The 14,691-nt window shown below is 44.3% G+C and overlaps 1 protein-coding gene across 1 annotated transcript in view; it reads left to right on the forward strand.

Moving 5' to 3' along the window:
• ttn.1 (titin, tandem duplicate 1) overlaps window positions 1–14,691 on the forward strand; it is a 169,836-nt gene that overhangs the window by 110,383 nt on the left and 44,762 nt on the right. The window contains exons 170-195 of the mRNA XM_025903492.1: window positions 45–344; window positions 618–911; window positions 998–3,967; window positions 4,060–4,380; window positions 4,523–4,807; window positions 4,908–5,213; window positions 5,347–5,510; window positions 5,697–5,937; window positions 6,937–7,212; window positions 7,338–7,637; window positions 7,761–8,063; window positions 8,142–8,441; window positions 8,570–8,857; window positions 9,014–9,316; window positions 9,586–9,888; window positions 10,005–10,310; window positions 10,566–10,853; window positions 11,028–11,318; window positions 11,396–11,683; window positions 11,788–12,070; window positions 12,185–12,492; window positions 12,594–12,698; window positions 12,991–13,188; window positions 13,280–13,576; window positions 13,667–14,254; window positions 14,349–14,651. Of these exons, the coding sequence (XP_025759277.1) occupies window positions 45–344; window positions 618–911; window positions 998–3,967; window positions 4,060–4,380; window positions 4,523–4,807; window positions 4,908–5,213; window positions 5,347–5,510; window positions 5,697–5,937; window positions 6,937–7,212; window positions 7,338–7,637; window positions 7,761–8,063; window positions 8,142–8,441; window positions 8,570–8,857; window positions 9,014–9,316; window positions 9,586–9,888; window positions 10,005–10,310; window positions 10,566–10,853; window positions 11,028–11,318; window positions 11,396–11,683; window positions 11,788–12,070; window positions 12,185–12,492; window positions 12,594–12,698; window positions 12,991–13,188; window positions 13,280–13,576; window positions 13,667–14,254; window positions 14,349–14,651 (10,209 nt within the window). The remainder of the gene's footprint in view (window positions 1–44; window positions 345–617; window positions 912–997; window positions 3,968–4,059; window positions 4,381–4,522; window positions 4,808–4,907; window positions 5,214–5,346; window positions 5,511–5,696; window positions 5,938–6,936; window positions 7,213–7,337; window positions 7,638–7,760; window positions 8,064–8,141; window positions 8,442–8,569; window positions 8,858–9,013; window positions 9,317–9,585; window positions 9,889–10,004; window positions 10,311–10,565; window positions 10,854–11,027; window positions 11,319–11,395; window positions 11,684–11,787; window positions 12,071–12,184; window positions 12,493–12,593; window positions 12,699–12,990; window positions 13,189–13,279; window positions 13,577–13,666; window positions 14,255–14,348; window positions 14,652–14,691) is intronic.

Here is a 14,691-nt window from a genome sequence, read left to right on the forward strand (position 1 = left end):
TCATATTTGAGTTTTACTTGACCACAAACTTTTGTTTCCACTAGACAAGCCTTCTCCTCCCAGGGACTTGGTAATCTCTGATGTAACCAGTGAGTCCGCCTACCTCACATGGAAGGCACCAGAGGACAATGGTGGTGCCGTCATCTCTCATTACATCGTGCAGAAGAAGGACGTGGCTGCTGAGCAGTGGGTACCTGTTGCTGCAGCCAATAAGAAACTGAGTCTGATGGCCATGTACCTGATGGAAGGAATCCAGTACTTGTTCAGGGTAGCTGCAGAGAACCAGTTTGGCAGGAGTGATTATGTAGTGACCAAAACACCCATCAAGGCTGTCGATCCTCTCTGTAAGTGAAAGTCATTACTGCGTGACGTGGTCTAATTTGACACACTTTTAAATAGTGATTCTTCAGCTATTTTGGTAAATTGATAGTTGTATGCCATGTCATTACTGTAGGGTCTTTATCTTACAATAAAAAGTGTCTTGAGGCAAAAGTTGTTTTTGGCGTTAAATAAATAAAACTGGAATAAAGTGAAGCTTTAAAAGTGTAACTGTAAATTTATACATTTGAATCCCATCAATAAAAAGCAATTAATTTCTTACTTCCTGGATACTTTAGATCCTCCTGGCCCGCCCAAGAACCTGCACCACACTGATGCAGATAAGACAGAGGTTTGGTTGGCATGGGAGTGGCCTGACCGCACCGGTGGAAGTGAAATTACTGGCTTCATTGTGGAGCACCAAGAAGAGGGTCAGACTGACTGGGTCACCTTCAAGACCGTAAGCAACAATCACACCCATGTCACAGGTCTGGAGGAGGGCAAGACTTACCGCTTCAGGGTCAAAGCTCAGAACGCCATTGGCGTGAGCCGTCCCGACACCAGTGTCCCTGTCACATGTCAGGAGAAAACATGTAAGAAACATAACTTTGCTGTATTGTAAATGCTCAACATTCTCCTGAAATAATTATAATATTTCTGCTCTGTTACTCTCTTTCAGTGCCACCTACTATTGAAGTTGATGTAAAGCTTATTGAGGGTCTGATTGTCAAAGCTGGCACCACTATTGCTCTTCCAGCCAAGATGGTGGGCATCCCTCTTCCCACTGCCAAATGGATGACTGATGGCAAAGAGATCACATCTGAGGGCCGCTATCACATTCAGTCAGCTGACTCCACAACCACCCTAAGTATCCCTGAGTGCCAGAGAGCAGACACTGGAGAGTATATACTCACTGTGTCAAATCCTGCAGGCAGCAAAACTGTTGCCCTTCATGTGACTGTCCTGGATCTTCCAGGTCCACCCATTGGACCCATTAATATTATGGAAGTCACCCCTGATTACATGATGATCCAATGGAGAGCCCCAAAGGATGATGGTGGAACACCTATCACCAACTATGTGGTGGAAAAGAAGGATGTGAAAAAACCATGGGAGCCTTGGTCTGTGGTTAGCTCCAGTGGCACAGTGACCAGAGCCAAGGTGTCCAGACTAGAGAAAGGCCGTGAGTACATTGTCCGTGTGCGTGCGGAGAACAAGATTGGTATTGGTGCTCCACTTGAGAGTCCTCCAACTATTGCCAAACACATGTTTAACCCTCCCGGCCCACCAGGCCTACCAGAATGTTCTGATATAACAGAGAATGCTGTAACAGTGTCATGGAGCCTGCCTGACTATGATGGAGGAAGTCCTATCAGTGGTTATGTGGTTGAACGCAGAGAAATGACAGGAAAGTGGATCCGTGTCAATAAAACACCTGTTCTCGACCTCAGATATAGAGTCTCTGGCTTATTTGAAGGGAACACTTATGAGTTCAGAGTATTTGCAGAAAACATTGCTGGTATCAGTGAGCCCTCGCTTACCTCTGATCCCATCAAGGCCACCCGAGCCATCACCAAACCTGGCCCCCCTGGTAATCTTAAACTGAAAGACTGGAGTAAGTCCCATGCTGACATCTGTTGGACCAAGCCTACAAGAGATGGAGGTAGTCCCATTCTGGGGTATGTAATTGAGGCTCAGAAGTCAGGAACTGCCCAGTGGGACAGAATCAACAAAGACCTTGTCAAGATGTGTGCCTATAGAGTTCCAGGCCTTATCGAAGGACTAGAGTACAGAATCCGCATCAGAGCCACCAATAAGGTTGGAGACAGTGAACCCAGGGAGCTACCTCAGACTATCTTGGCAAAGGACATCCTGGTACCACCTGAAGTTGTTGTTGATGTGTCATGCCGTGACTCTGTGACAGTCAGAGCAGGTCAGATTATCAGTTTGATCACTAGAGTCAAAGGCAGACCAGATCCAGAAATCACTTGGACCAAGGATGCCAGAGCTTTGGCCAGGGATAAGCGCACACAGATGAACAACAACTACCCAGTGTGTGAACTCATCATAAACGATGCAGTCAGATCAGACTATGGTAAATATGCTATTGTGGCTAAGAACAGCAGCGGGCAGGCACAGGCTACCATTCTTGTCAATGTCCTAGACACACCGGGAGCTTGCCAGAATATAAAAGTGGCTTATGTGACCAAGAAATCCTGCATGGTTTCCTGGGAGAACCCTGAAGATAATGGAGGAACTGAGATCACTCAGTACATTATTGAATGTCGTCAGCCCAGCCAGCGAGGATGGACAGTGGTTTCCAATGACTGCACTAAGCGTCTGATAAAGGCTCCTCTTACAGAGAGTTGTGAATATTTCTTCCGGGTCAGCGCAGAGAACAAGATTGGCACTGGTCCACCTACTGAGACCAAGACACCTGTATTGGCAGTTGATCCCATTGAGAAACCTGGTGAACCCATTGACTTCCATATATCTGAGATAGGCAAGACCTTCTGCTTCCTCAAGTGGAAGAAGCCAGATTATGATGGTGGTAGCCGTAATCTGGGTTATCATATTGAAAAGAAACCAAAGGAGGCTGATGAGTGGGAGAGGCTTCACAAGGGTGCCATCAAGGAGACTTACTTCATGGCCGACAGATGTGTCGAAAACCAGATCTACCAGTTCAGAGTTCAGACTAAGAATGAGGGCGGTGAAAGCAACTGGGTTACCACAGCTGAAGTCATGGTTAAGGAACAGTTAGTGATGCCTGAGATCAAGATTAAATTGGATGGGACCCTTACAGTAAAAGCAGGAGACTCCATTCCTATAGAGGCAACAGTGACGGGCAAACCCCAGCCTGATATCAAATGGACCAGGGATGAAAGCACAGAGGAGATTAAGAAGGGCCCCAGGCTTCAAATCGAAAGTGGTGCAGACTTCTCTAAACTTCTGATTACTGGAGCAAGGCGCACTGACAGTGGCAAATATGCTGTTACTGCCTCCAACAATGCAGGGACATGCTCTGCTCATGCCAAGGTCATTGTACTGGATAGACCCGGCCCCATCAGGGATCTCAAGATATCCGGTATCACTAATGACAGGTGTCATCTGGCCTGGGAAATCCCAGAGGATGATGGTGGCTGTGATATCTACAACTACATAATTGAGAAATGTGAGACCAAGAGGGAAGTCTGGTCTGTTCACTCCAATGCCGTCATCACCAACAAAGCAAAGGTAACTCGTCTTATTGAGGGTAATGAGTATATGTTCAGAGTTAGAGCTGAGAATAAGATGGGCTCTGGACCAGCAGTACAGAGTGAAGCCATTGTTGCTGGAACGCAGTTCAGTGTACCTGGTGCTCCAGAAGCACCAGAGGTCACCAAGATTGCCAAGGAGGAGATGACTGTTCAGTGGTCAGAGCCAGAGAAAGATGGTGGAAAGCCAATCACAGGATATCTGTTGGAGAAGAAAGAGGAACATGCTGTTAAGTGGTCTCCTGTCAACAAGGATCCAATTCCTGGAACTCGTTTCACAGTTACTGGACTCCTTCCACTTCATGAATACCAATACAGAGTGAAGGCGGTGAATGAAATTGGCATCAGCAACCCAAGCAAGGCTTCACGTGCAATCACTGCTAAGGATGCAGTTGGTATGTTGCTGATAATAATGTTTACATTCTGCTTAATGTTGATAGTCTAGAAAGTCTCAATGGCTACACAAACCGTTCTTCTCTTATTGCAGAGCCTCCTGCACCTCCTACTAACTTGAAGGTTTTGGACAGCACCAAATCCACAGTCACCTTGGGATGGACCAAGCCGGTGTCAGATGGCGGAGCTCCCATCATTGGTTATGTTGTGGAGATGAGGGCAAAGGGATCTGTTAAGAAAGGTGAAGATGGCTGGAAGAGGTGCAACGTGGCAGCTCAGCTGATCACATGCGAGTTCACAGTCACAAGTCTGGATGAGAACCTTGTGTATGAATTCAGAGTGTCAGCTCAGAACCAGGTGGGCATGAGCGTGCCGTGCAATCTGGAAGGTGCCGTGATTCCCAGGGAGATTCTAGGTGAGGACATAATTGAATTGAATTATAATAAAGTGTAACAGAAAATGTATTTAGACTCAAGAACAGTGGATTTACATTAAAATGTGATCTATGCTTGCTACTAAAAGATACCTCTGTTATAACACTGTTACTCTTCCAACAGAGACACCCGAGATAGACTTGGATGCCAACCTGAAACAGGGATTAACCGTAAGAGCCGGTTGTCCCATCAGATTATGTGCCACCATCAGAGGCAGACCACCTCCAAAGGTGATTTGGAGGAGGATGGGTATTGACAACGTGGTCAGGAAGGGTAAAGTTGACATCATTGACACCATGACCTTCCTGGTCATTCCCAACAGCACACGTGATGAATCTGGAAAATACTGCCTGACTCTGCAGAATCCTGCTGGAGAGAAAGCTGTGTTTGTCAATGTGAAGGTTCTGGGTAAGTCCTGGTCATTAAGAAATTCATGCAGCTACCATACAGTTTATTAAAAATGCTTTTATTTTGGTGAAGTTCTAAAATAATCCAAATATCATAACAGACACTCCTGGACCTGTGATGAATCTGGAAGCTACAGACATCAAACAGACATCAGCAATGCTGTCTTGGAGCCCTCCAGAGAACAATGGTGGCAGTGACGTCACACATTATATTGTTGAGAAGCGTGAGATTGACCGTAAAACATGGGCGACTGTCAAGGCTGAAGTAGCACTCGATAAGATTCCATTCAAAGTCAACAATCTGATCCCAGGAACAGAATACTACTTCAGGGTCACAGCTGTCAATGAGTATGGTTCTGGGGTTCCCAAAGTGACACCCACTTCTTACCTGGCTTCTGATCCTGTCAGTACGTATCATGTTAAAATTACATCAACACAAACAGGCCAGCCACAACTGATAGCTACCCGTTAAACACAGATATGGTGTTTCATCAGTCACAGCAAACAATTGAACACAAGTGTTTTACTTTGTTTTTTTAGGCAAGCCAGATCCTTGTCAGAAAATTGAAGTCCTAGAAATTACAAAGAACAGCGCTTTGGTCGGGTGGGTGAAGCCTGCAAGGGATGGTGGTGCCAAGATTGATGGTTATGTAATTGAGTACATTGAGGTCAAACCTCCTCCAGAGCCACCAGCAGCTGTGGAGGTTTGTTATGTCACAAAACTAATTCTTTTCAAAAAAGCTTCAATAAACTTTGATTTTTTTTAAAATGTGAAATTGTTTCATATATAGTATTTACTTTTGCTGTTTTTTGTTGTTGTTGTTGTTTTTTAACAAGAGCATATTCTCTCATATAGTTTTGCAACTCATTAATTCTATAATTTACTGCAGGTTCCTGAAGGAGAGGAAGCTCCTCCACCACCTCCACCACCACCAGTTGTAGAGGAGGAAGAGAAGCCAGAGCCTGAAAAGGAAGTGTGGAACGCTTATACTACAGTTAAAGGTTTGACAGTCAGCATCAGTGGACTGAAGGAGGGCAAGAGGTACAAGTTCAGAGTGGCTGCCAAAAACACCATGGGTCTCAGCTTGTTCACTGAAACCAGAGACCCTGTCGAGATCAAGGAACAGATGTGTAAGTTGTGTAAAACACTAGTTTTACTGATAATTTGTCACACTGTGGCCATTTGTGTTGCAATGTGCAATATTTAGAAATACTCAACCGTCCTTTCACCTTTTTAACTGCTTGTTAAATTCAGGCTGAGGGGTGAGGCTCACCCTAGGACTGATTTCTTTCATACATTTATTACTTCATGTCTCTCTAAAAGGTTCCTGAAAGGCTTCAGATGATCCACAGTGCTGCAGGGAGAGTAGTAACTGGGACTAGAGAGTCCACATTTTTTTCATTCTGGCTTATTCTCATTCTCATCCTGTTAAGTTCAGAATCAAACTTAAAATTCTGCTCCATAATCACCCCATTAGAGCACTTCGCTCTCGCACTGCAGGCCTACTTGTTGTTCCTAGAGTATTTAAAAGTAGAATGGGAGGCAGAGCCTTCAGTTTTCAGGCCCCTCTTCTGTGGAACCAGCTTCCAGTTTGGATTCAGGAGACAGACACTATCTCTACTTTCAAGATTAGGCTTCAAACTTTCCTTTTTGCTAAAGCATATAGTTAGGGCTGGACCAGGTGACCCTGAATCCTCCCTTAGTTATGCTGCAATAGGTGTAGGCTGCCGGGGATTCCCATGATGCATTGGGTGTTCTTCACTCACTGTGTGTTTGTGTACCCTCTTATATTTAATCATTAGTCATTTTTAAACTCTGGCTCTGTCTGCTGTCCTGCTTCACTCTGCTGTCTTCCTTCCATCATCCCCAAACAGTCCTGGCTGATGGCTGCCCTCTCTGTGAGCCTGGTTCTGTCAATAAGTGCTTAGTCAATCTGATTTTGGGGATTCTTTCTAATATTGTATTTTTACATTATAAAGCACCTTGAGGTGACTGTTGTTGTGATTTTAATCCACATATATATTTATATATGAAATATAACAGAGTTGTGCTGAATTAGAAGCTGTTTTCTGCATCCCAGAGTAATATCTCAAATGTACTAAGCCAAATTTTCACATCCTGTCCTCCAGTGGAACCAAAGATTGTCATGCCAGAGGCAGCAAGTGCTAGAGCTGGAGCCAAGCTTAGAGTGGAGGCAGTGGTTTCAGGAAAACCGACCCCAACCTGCAAGTGGCTGCGTGGCGAAAAAGCCGTGGTTCCATCCAGCTGCCTGGCTGTGCATCAGTCAGGCAACTTGTGTGTGTTGATCATCAAAGACGTATCAAGGACTGACACTGGAGAGTATAGCCTTGTGGCTGAGAACAGCACTGCAAAGGTGACCCAGACCATGAAGATTGTCATCAGAGGTCAGTGCCCCTACATTAAATAATAATAATTTTTAAAAAAGAATTTGCATATTTGACCTCAGCAACAGAAAGCACGAATGTGATGAAGAACATGATTGGTGTAACTGTAACCGTGTGTATTTCAGATATACCCGGGCCTCCTGAGGGCCCTGTAGAGATCAGCGATATTGACTCTGATGCTTGTTCCTTATCCTGGAATAAACCTCTGGAGGATGGAGGGAGCAACATCACTAACTACGTGGTGGAGAAATGTGATGTGAGTAGAGGCGACTGGGTGACTGCTGTCTCTACATGCCCAAAGACTAATTGCCGGCTGGGAAAGCTTATCCCTGGGAAGGAGTATGTGTTCCGCATCCGTGCTGAGAACCGCTTTGGCGTATCAGACCCTGTTCAGTCCGACAGGATGGTCGCAAAGTTCCCCTTTGGTAGGTCTACCTAAAATATGCCGCTTGGTAGAGATTAAGGTTTATGCCTAGAGTTGGTCAATTATATCATTGAAAACTGGTTTACAGTACAGAATATAGATTAACTTTGTTTACTGTCACTAGATGTTCCAAGTGAACCCCTTAACTGCCGCATCAACAAGACCAACAAAGACTGCATGTTTGTGGCCTGGGATAAGCCAGAGAGTGATGGAGGCAGTCCCATCACGGGTTACTACATTGAGCGCAAAGAGAGGAACAGTCTGCTGTGGGTGAAGGCCAATGACACTGTTGTTCGAAGCACTGAGTACCCATGTGCTGGCCTCATCGAGGGCCTGGAATACACCTTCAGAGTATCAGCTATTAATCGCGCTGGCCAGGGCAAACCAAGCAAGAAGACTGACTTTTTCACTGCAAGAACACCCGTTGGTAAGTTTGACTGGCTTCATATTAGATTAGAATAGGTCATTCATTTTATTTAACTAATTTATCTGTTATGCACTACAGACACTCCAGGTAAACCTGAAGTCCTGGATGTAACCAAGAACTCAGTCACTCTGGTTTGGACCCGTCCTAAGAATGATGGAGGTAGCAAGATCATTGGTTACTATGTTGAGGCCCTGCGGGTACCAGGAGACACTTGGATACGCTGCAACACAAGTAGCCAGAATGTGCCTAAGGAGGAGTACACAGTTACTGGCCTGGAGAGAGACTTGCAGTACCAGTTCAGAGTCATTGCTAAAACTGCTGTCAACATGAGCAGTCCCTCAGAACCCACAGACCCTGTCCTCGTGTGTGCTGAAAATGGTTAGAAGTTTTGACAATACAATATAGCCTGATAAACTAGTCAGCCTACTATAATAGTCAGGATAACACCATCTTTCTACAACCGTCTTGAGCTAAGTGTTCATTTACCTCCTTTTCATTAAATATAGTTCCTCCAAGGGTGGAGCTCAATGCCAGGATGCAGAAGGGTTTGAAGGTGAAGGCTGGAACTACAATCCTCCTGGAGGCTGATGTGTTCGGTAAGCCCATGCCCAGAGTGACCTGGAAGAGAGGTGACGACAATCTGAAGTCAGGTGAAGGCCAGGTTATTACCCACCAAAGAAATCACTTTCAGCTGGAAATGACAGATGTCACCAAGGAGCACACAGGAACATACACCATCTTGGCTGAGAATGCCAGTGGTTCCAAGAGTGCTGAGATCCAGGTCATTGTGCTAGGTAAGATCTTTAACTTTCTATGAGAAAAAAATATATGTTGAAACTAAACCAAGATCCAAGTTGGATGTCCTTCAGAGTTAGAATGTTTAATATTACATTTTACATTAACTTCAACATGATTTTCACAAATAGCTGATTGGTTTTGTACATTTTCAGATGTACCTGGTCCTCCTGCAAATTACAAATGTGTTGAGGTGTTTGCCACTAGCATCAAGTTGTCTTGGGAACCTCCTCTTAAGGATGGTGGTGCCCCAGTCACCAACTATATTGTGGACAAGCGTGAAACCAGTAGACCTGAATGGGCTCAGGTTGCAGGTAAAATCAAGGGTGACATCCTTGAGTTCACTGTGGCAAAGTTAATTGAAGGTCGTGAATACCAGTTCAGAATCCGCGCTGAGAACACGTGGGGAGTTGGAGACCCTCTTATCACCGGCCCTGTCATCGCCAAGAACCCATTCAGTGAGTCATTACTAGAATTTTGTCCGAGTTCATATATCACAGAAAGGATTTATGGTATTGGAGAATTGTAACAATCAATAATTTAAACTAGGTCTAAACCTGTGACATAAGAAGGAGACAAGCAGCTACATCAAACCAGATTAACATCATTACAATATTCTGTTATCATATAGAGCTTCTTTTCATAACATTTCCAGATTGAATAGCATATATTAAATTTCATTAAAAAAAAATACCATCTAAAGTCGTACCTTTGGTGTCACTTCCAGCTGTCCCTGGCCCCTGTGAAGCCCCAGTGATCACCAATGTGACCAAGGACCGTATGACCGTGAGCTGGAAGGAGCCTGCAGATGATGGAAAGTCCACTATCCTGGGTTACATGTTGGAAAAGAAAGAGACCAAGGAAATGAATTGGACCAAGTTAAATAGGAAGCCACTGACAGAAAGAAGTCTGGAGGTTACAGGCCTCACAGAGGGAGTCGAGTATGAGTTTAGAGTTATTGCTGTCAACGTGGCTGGGCCCAGCAAACCCAGCGAGCCTTCTTCTGGCACTGTTGCACAGAATCCTATTAGTGAGTCGTAACTTCATTAGCTCTGATAACTCTGCATAGATCTTTCTGTGTTACTTGAACTTATATGTACTTAAATGTATATATAACCTAAACTGGGTCAATCTGCTCTTTTTTAGCTCCTCCTGGACCTGTTGTGAATCCCAGTGTGACTGACACCACCCACAGCACCATCAGTCTTGCCTGGACTGCCCCCACCAACAATGGTGGAAGCCCCATTATTGGATACTTGGTGGAGTGCAAGAGGACAGACACCAAAGACTGGATCCGCTGTAATGTCCCAAGGAACCTGCAGGAGACCCACTATGTCATTCAAAACCTCATTCATAAGTCAGAATACCAGTGCCGCATCACTGCTGTCAACAAGATTGGCTTTAGTGAACCAGTTGAAGTCCCTGGGAAACATGTTGCCAAGGACATCGTTGGTATGTATTTTCAGGCTGCATATATTTTAATTCTGACAAACAGTGATTAAGTAGTACATCTACAAAATAATTTAAGTACAACATAAAAAGAACTGCTCCTGGACAAATGCAGATTACGCATAGTTGTGAGGATCATGACCAAGACAGATGAAAATAGAACGACCAGGATTTCAGACTTTGTGACTTCACGTTATATAAAGCAGGCACTTTCCTTAAACATACTCATGAAATCATTCTCTCTCTGTGTTTGTACAGTTGCTCCTGAGGCAGAACTGAGTGCAGAGCTGAAGGATGGTCTGGAGCTACGTGCTGGTGCCACCATGAGACTGCATGCCACCATCAAGGGTCGTCCCACTCCCAAGATAACTTGGGCAAAGATGAACACTAACATTAAAGACCGTCAGGGCATCATCATCAAATCCACCCATGTTGACACCATGGTGATAGTGGAGAAAGTGAACAGATATGATGCTGGCAAATACATTCTGAGCTTGGACAGCTTAGCTGGCATGAAGATGTACACCATCGTTGTCAAGGTTTTTGGTCAGTACAGGAAGTTATTTCACTAAACAAATGCATTAATATTTTGCAGTGACTATAGTCAAGTCAGATTGATATTAGTCACTAATGGTTAGTCTTAGTTTCTTGATTAGTTCAATTTTACAAAAAAAACCAAAACCCAAAACATTAGTATGAAGTGTTGTTTTATCCTTCCAGACACTCCTGGACCACCAGTTAATCTAATGGTGAAGGACACATGTAAGGACAGTGCCTCCATCTACTGGGATGCTCCTCTGATTGACGGTGGCTTTGAAATTACCCACTACATAGTACAGAAGCGTGACACTGAGAGGAAGGCTTGGTCTACCGTTTCCACCAACTGCAACAAGACATCATTCAAGGTTCCAGACCTAGATGCTGGGCGGTCCTACTGCTTCAGAGTGGCAGCAGTTAACCAGCTGGGTACTGGAGAGTTCTGTGAGACTGATGATTCAGTCAGAGCAACAGGTGGGTTGGATCATAACAGGTTATGTACTTGGATTTTTTTTCTCCAACTGTCATACTAATTACATTCAATTTTACAGAGGAGCCTGGGCCTGTTATGGACTTCAAGACCCTGCTGGTTACCAAGGATTCTTGCACTTTAAGCTGGAAGAAACCCCTCACTGATGGTGGTAGTCGCATCATCTGTTATGTACTTGAGGTTCTCAATGGTGAGGATAAATACAAGGAGCTAATGAGGTCTAAGAATATGCAGTACAGTGCCAAGGACCTGGTGGAGGATAGAGAGTATACCTACAGAGTCAAAGCTGTGAATGACACAGGAGAGAGTGCTCCCAAGGAGCTGAAAGTGGTTGCCAAGGACCAGATCAGTAAGTATCCCCTTTTATGAAACTTTCAGACAAAGAACTTAATAAGTATGCACATAAAGTCTTTAAATATGGATATATTAAGTAGTTGCTCCTTTCCTATAAAGTTCTTCCCAGTTGTGACTTGAGGGAGTTGCCCAACATGTGCTACATTGCCAAGGAAGGCAGTACCGTCCGCCTGAAGATCCCAATTATTGGCAAGCCTACACCCAAGGTAACCTGGAAGAAGGGAGATGATGAAGACCTGACAGACACCGGCCGAGTGTGTGCCGAGTCTTCAGCAGTTAACACCACCCTCCTCATCAGGGACTGCCAAAGGACTGATGCTTCCAAATACACCATCACCCTGAGAAACAGTGCTGGAAGCAAAGAGTCCACCATCTTTGTCAGGTAAGGATTATGTAATAGAATTTAAAGGGTATTTTCCTCAAAATGAATTGCACCATATCCATACAACAGTGTCTACACATAAAAAAGGTCAAAATGATCCTTTTTCCTTATTAGGGTGGTGGGTAAACCTGGCATTCCTGGAGGACCAGTAAAGTTCAAGGATGTTGCTGCTGATGGTGCCACACTAAAGTGGGGTCCTCCCAAGGATGATGGTGGCTCTGAAATTACCAACTATATCCTGGAAAAGAGGGACTCCATCACAAACATGTGGGTGACTGTGTCCTCTGTTGTGGAGACCAACACCATGAGAGTAACTGGTCTTCATGAGGGCACAGAATACATCTTCAGAGTATGTGCCGAAAACAAGTATGGGGTCGGCGAAGGACTCAAATCTGAGCCCATTGTAGCCAAACATCCATTCAGTAAGTACTGTATACTGTTTCAAAGGCTGAATTGTGTTGTTATTCAATATTTATTTGTCTTTTTGGACTGCTAATCACTCTTCATCACTGTTTTTGTACAGATGTTCCTGATGCTCCTGCTCCTCCTCAGATTATGAGCATGCGCCATGATTCAGCTTATCTTGCCTGGACTGATCCAAGGAAGACTGGAGGATCTCCTATTACAGGTACGGTCTGCTTTAACATTTCACCAACCTCCTCTCTGGTTGCAGATGGCTGCTCCTCCCTGAGCATGATTCCCCTGAAAGGGGATCGTCTGATTGTCAAGGTTTCTCTGTACAACTGTAGGGTCTTTACCTTACAATTTAAGTGCCTTCAGATGACTGTTGTTGTTATTTTGGGTTACATAAATAAAACTGAATTTAATTGAACTATCAACAAGTATGTTATTCTGTCCCGGTATTCTTGATATGTTTTATATGTAAATTTTGGTTTATTTTGCTTTGGTAATATGTGCAGGCTATCATGTTGAGTTCAAGGAGAGAAACAGTATGTTGTGGAAGAGGGCAAGCCCAGCTGCCTTGAAGATGAAAGAACATAAAGTTACTGGGCTGACTGAAGGTCTGGAGTATGAGTTCAGAGTGATGGCAATTAATTTGGCTGGAATTGGTAGACCAAGTGCCCCCACTGATCCACAGGTGGCCCTGGACCCCATTGGTAAGTAAAAGAAAAAATTACAAACATCTTTACAAAAATGATTTTCAAATATAAAACAATACATTCATTATTTTCATATCTATACCGCTAGATGCACCTGGTAAACCAGATGTAATCAGCATTACAAGGAGCACTGTGACCCTCCAGTGGACTGAACCTCAGTTTGATGGTGGCCACCGACTGACGGGCTACATTATTGAGAAAAGAGACCTGCCTTCTAAAATCTGGGTAAAGGCAAACAATGTGAATGTTGTGGAACCTGCATTCACTGTCACCAATTTGCAAGAGGGCTGCAAATACGAGTTCAGAATTCGGGCAAAGAATGCTGCGGGCGCTCTCAGTCCACCCTCTGAGCAGACAGATACCATTATCTGCAGAGATGAATATGGTAAGATGAGATATGAATCTATATTAAAACCATTCTGAATGTTTTCAGGCAGCATGATAAAAATAAATGTTTCCATTTGTCCTCCATCAGCTGCACCAACCATTATAATTGATGCTCAGGTGATGGAAGGCTTGACTGTCCGAGCTGGCGATACTATCGTTATCACTGCCACAAGCATTTTAGGGAAACCTGCACCAACCTCCTGCTGGTCAAAGGGAGGAAAGTACTTTAAACCCTCAGATCTTGTTCAAATTGAGACCACTGCCACATCCTCCACTTTGTCGGTCAAATATGCTAGCAGGAAGGACTCTGGAGACTACATAATCACTGCCAGCAATCCCTTTGGTGTAAAGGAAGAAACAGTGAAGGTCAAAGTTCTGGATGTTCCTGGTGCTCCTGGACCCATTGAATGCAGTGGTGTATCCTCAGAAAAAGTGACTCTTACATGGACAGCTCCTACTGAAGACGGAGGATCTCCTATCAAGTATTACACCCTGGAGAAGAGGGAGACCAGCCGTTTGCTCTGGACTATCCTGGAAGATAACATTATTGATTGTCACTATGTGGCCAACAAACTCATCCAGGGCAATGAATACTTCTTCAGAGTCTCTGCTGTTAACCAGTATGGTGCCAGTGAGCCATCTCACTCTGAGGCAGTTAAAATGGTAGATAGATTTGGTACGTATCATTTATTTTTGTTCTACAGTATATCTGGAAGAAGAATGCTAAATATTTGGATTCATCAATATATTTCTTTTATGGATGCATATAGGTCCACCTGGTCCACCTTCCAAACCAGAGGTTGAAAAAGTTGATGGACATTCAGCCACTGTTACCTGGAGAAGACCAACTGAAGATGGAGGAAGCGACATCATAGGTTATTGTGTTGAAAAGAAAGAGAAAAAAGGCATGAGATGGGTCAGAGCATCCAAGAAATCCATCACTGAACTCAGCTTTGAAGTCACAGGTCTCACTGAGGATGTGGAGTATGAGTTCCGTGTTCTTGCTGAGAACAGAGCTGGGTTTGGCGAGCCAAGTGAACCATCTATGGTTGTCAGGACAATAGTTGTTGCCTGTAAGTAAATAGATGTGAAAAGCAAAAGGCTACCAGACTC

The sequence above is a fragment of the Oreochromis niloticus genome, linkage group LG16, assembly GCF_001858045.2.
Source record: "Oreochromis niloticus isolate F11D_XX linkage group LG16, O_niloticus_UMD_NMBU, whole genome shotgun sequence".
Classification (NCBI taxonomy): Eukaryota; Metazoa; Chordata; class Actinopteri; order Cichliformes; family Cichlidae; genus Oreochromis; species Oreochromis niloticus.